We start from the raw sequence: 6,459 nt of genomic DNA on the forward strand, positions 1-6,459 counted from the left end.
CCTTACTATATATAATGTTTTTTTTAATAAACGATTATATATAATGTTATTGACTCGTTTCTTATATTGATATTTTCACCTTTAATAAAGTGAATAAGTTTTTCATTACAAAAAAAGAGGTTATGCTAATGTCTCTGGGACACCAGTTAAGAAAACAAAAAAATAAACTATATATATATATATATATATATATATATATATATATATATATATATATATATTTAAGAGTTTGACTTAGCTTCGTTGATAATGCCTTCAACGTGAGTGTCTCAAATGTAACATAAATTTATCCTTTCAGGTTAGTTGAACAGAGCAAGTATTGACATGTGTTTAGGAGACGAGGAAGGGGGTTTTGATTTGGAAAAAACCACGTGTTTACTCCTATGTGCAACATGGATGTAGGTGAAGCGGCTTATTTGTTTCATGCATTAGAATGAGTTAGGGATACATAGTTTGATAATGTTGACTTCACGCTCGATTAAAAAACAACAATAACAAACGCCTTCCACAACTAACGAGTAGTTGGCAGGGAGTTTGGCCATGTTATAACAACTTCTAAGAATATTTTTGCCTCTTATAAACTCTAAAGTTGAATTTAATATATGACAATATAATAAGTTTGTACATGCTCTCGCGTAACTATATTATTAACTAGTTTCACCATTTATTTTGAAACACCTTCATGTTTTTTATTTTGAGAGAAGAAACACCTTCATGTATTGATACTATTGCGACAATATAAAATGTTATAAGATATTTTTACCATATTTAACTCATTAACTAGTGCTCATGAACATTTTTTTTTCTTTAAAAAAAAAAAACATTTGTTAGCATTTTTTCAAAGCGATAAAAGAGTTAATTAATATTTATTGTACTTGACAAAAAAAAAACAAGATTTATTGTAAAAAAAGAAGAGAGGAGTTTCTCTATAATTTGATTGTTGAAAGCTAAACGACGTCGTTCAGGTTAAAAGAAAAAAGATAATTATATTTATACTGATTGAGCATGATAATATTGTTGAAACTAGGCAGTATCATAGGAAAGCAAATGCATACCGATTCACTTGGTAGTTTAATAAAATTATTTTTTGTTAGTTCATATTGATTTACATTATCTTGCGGTGCAAACTTATAAAAACTAAACATTTGATGACTTCTACATGCTAACTAACATAAGTCTTTTCATTTAATCTGAGTTAAATACCGCTAGTGAATTTCCGAGATTTCTACAGTCTAGTCTAACCATGATGACCAAAGGCTTATTCTATCTATGTCTTAAAACTCTTTATGCAGAAAAATAAATTATGAAAATGAGGTATGGGAAATTGAATCATCATATTTGAAGTGTGTGCAATCTCCCTCTTTTTTCTCTCCATTGGGTTTGTTTTACTTCGTATGTCACTGGTTCGTCCTCTCTTCACAAGGCGAGGCTCTCAGAAAATGGTTGCCTCTGTGCTCTTTGAGAGATTGCCTGTGGTCATTCCCAAAATTGATCCTATTGTTTATGCATTTCAGTTGATATTATCCTCTGCTTTGATATCAAATAAATAATTATAAAAGGACCAAAGATAGAACGGTTAGGGAATTTGACCTTTTATTTACTCTTGGATTAGTAGTAATGGAAGAATAGAATATGATTGCAACACACCTTAGCTACTTAGATGAAGCATCCTATTAGCAGTTGTCAATTATTTTTTGTATTTGAACATCGCTTAGCAAACTAGATAAGGCTTTATTTGTGAGTTGGATTTTGGAGGGGAGGGGAAGGTAAGAAAAGGCTTATGGAGTGTAAACCCTTGTTTGTGAGTTTTAAAAAAATAAGGGAAAAGTTTTGGGGGGTTTTGAAGGGCTTCATTTGTCCAATTTTAAAGTTTCTCCAAATTGGGGGTTTTGGGGGATTAAACATACAAATTGACAATTTTGCCCTCTTAATAATTCAAAATTCCAATTTTAGACATTACTAAAATTATTACAATCTTTTTTAAAAACAACTTATTCATACAAAACAGCTTATTACAACCTCATTTTCAAAAACCGCTTATTCAAAACAACTTATTTATACAAAACAACTTATTACGACCTCATTTTCAAAAATTACTTATTCAAAACAACTTAATTATATAAAACAGCTTATCACGACCTCATTTTCAAAACCCGCTTATTCAAAACAACTTATTTATACAAAACAGCTTATTACGACCTCATTTTCAAAAATAGCTTATTCAAAACAACTTATTTATACAAAACAGCTTATTATGACCTCATTTTCAAAAACCGCTTATTAAAAACAACTTATTTATACAAAACAGCTTATTACGACCTCATTTTCAAAAATAGTTTATTCAAAACAACTTATTTATACAAAACAGCTTAATACGATCTCTTTTTCAAAAATAGCTTATTCAAAACAGCTTATTTATACAAAACAGCTTATTACGACCTCATTTTCAAAAACAGCTTATTCAAAACAACTTATTTATGCAAAACAGCTTAATACGATCTCTTTTTCAAAAACAGCTTATTCAAAAAAGCTTATTTATACAAAAAAGCTAAATACGACCTCATTTTCAAAAATTACTTATTCAAAACAACTTAATTATATAAAACAGCTTATCACGACCTCATTTTCAAAAACCGCTTATTCAAAACAACTTATTTATACAAAACAACTTATTACGACCTCATTTTCAAAAATAGCTCATTCAAAACAACTTATTTATACAAAACAGCTTATTACGACCTCATTTTCAAAAACCGCTTATTAAAAACAACTTAATTATTCAAAAACCTTGTTTTGAATAAGTTGTTTTTAAAAAAGAGATCGTAATAAGCGGTTTTGCATAAATAAACTATTTTGAATAAGTTATTTTTTGAAAAGAGGACGTAGTAAGTTGTTTTGCATAAATAAGTTGTTTTGAATAAGCGGTTTTAGAAAATGAGGTCGTATTAAGCTGTTTTGTATAAATAAGTTGTTTTGAATTAGCTGTTTTTGAAAAAGATATCGTATTAAGCTGTTTTGCATAAATAAGCTGTTTTGAATAAGCTCTTTTTGAAAAAGAGGTCGTAATAAGCTGTTTTGTATAAATAAGCTGTTTTGAATAAGCGGTTTTAGAAAATGAGGTCGTATTAAGCTGTTTTGTATAAATAAGATGTTTTGAATAAGCTGTTTTGGAAAAAGAGATCGTATTAAAATGTTTTGCATTAATAAGCTGTTTTGAATAAGCTCTTTTTGAAAAAGAGGTTGTAATAAGCTGTTTTGTATAAATAAGCTGTTTTGAATAAGCGGTTTTAGAAAATGAGGTCGTATTAAGCTGTTTTGTATAAATAAGTTATTTTGAATAAGCTGTTTTTGAAAAAGAGATCGTATTAAACTGTTTTGAATAAGTTGTTTTTTGAAAAAAGAGGTCGTAATAAGATTTTTTGTATAAATAAGCTATTTTGAATAAGCGGTTTTAGAAAATGAGGTCGTATTAAGCTGTTTTGTATAAATAAGCTGTTTTGAATAAGCTGATTTTTAAAAAAACATTGTAATAATTTGTTTTTCATAAGATAAGCTGTTTTTTAAAAAGAGGCCGTAATAAGTTGTTTTGTATAAATAAGTTGTTTTTAAAAAGTGATTGTAATAAGCTTTTTTTTGTATAAATAAGTTGTTTTGAATAAGTTGTTTTTTAAAAATAGATCATAATAATTTGTTTTTCATGAGATAAGTTGTTTTGAATAAATTAGAAGTTAAATTATGAAGTATAACAATGTATTGATTTTAAGAGGAAAAAGGGTAAAATTGTAAAACTATAACATAAGCCCTCCATCTCCTTACCTTATTGACTTTTTAGCTCCCAAACAAGGGAAAGGTTTTCCCTCCTTTCTCCCTTCCCTCCCTTTCCTTCCCTTCCCCTCCTTAGCCTTTCCTTTCCTTCTCCTCAAAACTCGCAAACAAAGCCTAAGAGTAAAAGCTTGTCTTCTGGGTCACTGTATTTTGTATTCAGTGAATTATAGTTTTCCCAAGTTATATAAAAATGGTAATTTATGTATTGAAATACCAATGCTTTCTAAGGCAAATTATGAGGTTAAAGCCTAAAACATGAGGATTTGCTATCAATATTTCTAAGGCAAATTATTATATTGTGGTTTGCTAAGTAAAACATTGAACTTGATTTAGCAAAGATTGTTGTTATTTTCATCTGCTCTGCTCTACTGTCTGTTCCCTTCTGTTACTGATATTGTGATTCTTGTTCTTTTAAACTAACTACTACTTTTCTTTTTGGGGTTTGGATGATTAGGTTTCAATGGCGACAACAATATCAACGTAGATATCCTGATGAATTTCTTGACAGATCTGATGCAAGGTATAAGTACTTAAGAGCAGGTCTATAGTTAACATTTTAGGTCATTCAAAATTGATTAATTTGAAAGAGATATCCGAGCATATTTGAAAGCCTCAAGAGAGTTGAAATGATTTAAACAGAATTAAGAATGGAAATAAGAAAAGAACAAAAATTTGACTTATTTGCTAGATCACACTTATTGGATGTGTTTTTGATGTAAAAATAATAAACTTTGATATTTTTTCACATGTTTCTCTCGTTATCTTCATCCATTTTCGTTCGTCCATACTTTAAGTGATGTCACACTTTGCAAACTACAGATACATTTCTTTTCATCTATCCTTGTGAAAATTATGTTACTTCCAGGGGGAAAGGTGATTATCAGATTGACTATGTACCAGCACCACGAGTCACTGAAGCAGACAAAAGCAATGATCAAAGGTGTGCACCAATTTAAGCAGACTAATCACTCGTGTGATTTAAAGCAAGAAAATGTAATAAAAAATCTGGAGTATAATAAGGGAAATGAATGCTATATAAGAAATGCCATCATGTCAACTTGGTTATTGTCCTCGTCTTCCTTGGAAGTAAGAAAGTGTCCATTTTCTTTGGCTCGGTGTTTATATAAATGTTCTTAATCAGGGGTTATTTAGCTTGTTATATATTCACTTACCTTTTCTATTGGTGACCGATTGAGTTTACCTTCGACTAATTCGTAAATATAAAAAGTTGACGCATGCTTGTTATCAAGATATTTAAGTTTAATTTTTCATGTATCCTTCAGTATTTAAGGATGTATTCTTAGAAATGCTATACATGTGTCAGTTTTAACTTGGAAATACACTTATGCAAGAGCAGGCGGAAGGCCATTCCTCATCTTGTCTCCTAGATAATAGTCAACGCTAATATTATTTCAGTCAATTTTGCTAGACAAATTAATTAGGCCATTTCCTTAATCCCTGTTAGTTTTTTAAAGAACTGAACTTGTCTTGACATAATTGCTGCGCGGTTGCATAGTTTCTTACTACTTCATTCTTTAGGTCACTGCAAAGAGCTCTTGACAGAAGACTCTACCTTCTTCTCTATGGAGATACCTATGGGGCTCCGAGCGGGAAACCTGTGTGGCATTTTCCAGAGAAACCTTATGAATCAGAGGAAACCATGCGTAAGGTGAACATTCATTGTGGCTTTCCCCTTCTTATATTCTTTATCTTCTTTTGCCTCTTATTTATTTATTGAAATCTTGCAGTGTGCTGAGTCTGCATTGAAATCAGTCATAGGAGATCTCTCCAATACCTTTTTGGTTGGAAATGCTCCAATGGCCCATATGGTTGTTCAGCCTAATGAAGACCATTCAGGATCCTCATCTTTTAAGGTATATTCATAGAAAATTATGGTACTTTGGTCTACTCTTGGAAGGTTGACATCTTCTGGAAATACCTTCAAGGCATTTCCTTTCTTTGGTTGTACCACAGCCTTTCCAATACTTCTGTTTTCTGTGAAAATTGATTATGAATTCCTTTGCTGAAATCTTCCGATATAAATTCTTCTTCAAGTCCCAAGTAATTGCTAAAAACAAGTTTGACTTTAGAAAATGCGAGGATTTTGTTTGGGTGACAAAGGATGAATTGATGGAGTATTTTCCCGAGCAGGCAGACTTTTTTAACAAAATTATCATTGGCTGATGACGGCTGTTTGGTTAAATGTATTTCAAATGAGTTTATTTAATTACATCAAGAACATGAATGCAGGTTTATGAGCTCAACAAAATGTTTTTTATTAAACGCAAATTCTGGAGGCTTGTATATGATTTAGTGGATGTTGGAAGGCTATCTTCTGCACGTCATCAGTTTTTTTCTCTCCCATAGTTATCTCGTAATAAGTTGCCATGTGCAGTGCGGCTATTATACTGTTGTAAAATATATAGTTTTGGTTTTCTAGAGGATCCTCCATATGAGGTAATCCTATTCAAGTTGTGTCGGATCGCAACATGTAGATACCTCTCTTAACTATAACTAGTATTCAAACTTGAGTTTGTCATGTTGCGAGAGTCTAACCCTATCGCTAGCTCAATCTTAGTTGGCGAAATATTTTACTTGAAATAAGCATCGTAACCTTTTTGAATTTTAGTGAAG

The 6,459-nt window shown here is 30.7% G+C and overlaps 1 protein-coding gene across 1 annotated transcript; it reads left to right on the plus strand.

Moving 5' to 3' along the window:
- Positions 1-392: 392 nt before the first annotated feature.
- Positions 393-6,049, plus strand: LOC25499739 (54S ribosomal protein L17, mitochondrial). Its single transcript, XM_013595160.3, has 7 exons — positions 393-402; positions 1,345-1,513; positions 4,280-4,345; positions 4,691-4,765; positions 5,365-5,494; positions 5,574-5,699; positions 5,866-6,049. The coding sequence occupies exons 1-7, from the start codon at positions 393-395 to the stop codon at positions 6,007-6,009; spliced, it is 720 nt and encodes a 239-aa protein (XP_013450614.2). The 3' UTR covers positions 6,010-6,049.
- The last annotated feature ends 410 nt before the right edge of the window (positions 6,050-6,459 follow it).

The sequence above is a fragment of the Medicago truncatula genome, chromosome 7 (assembly GCF_003473485.1).
Source record: "Medicago truncatula cultivar Jemalong A17 chromosome 7, MtrunA17r5.0-ANR, whole genome shotgun sequence".
In the NCBI taxonomy this organism is placed as follows: Eukaryota; Viridiplantae; Streptophyta; class Magnoliopsida; order Fabales; family Fabaceae; genus Medicago; species Medicago truncatula.

What these genes read in the sequence shown, in the direction of transcription:
- LOC25499739 (XM_013595160.3), top strand. An exon ending in CTTGACAGATCTGATGCAAG is followed by an intron (nt 4,346 to 4,690) that starts GTATAAGTACTT and finishes TGTTACTTCCAG; the next exon opens with GGGGAAAGGTGATTATCAGA. An exon ending in GACAAAAGCAATGATCAAAG is followed by an intron (nt 4,766 to 5,364) that starts GTGTGCACCAAT and finishes TTCATTCTTTAG; the next exon opens with GTCACTGCAAAGAGCTCTTG.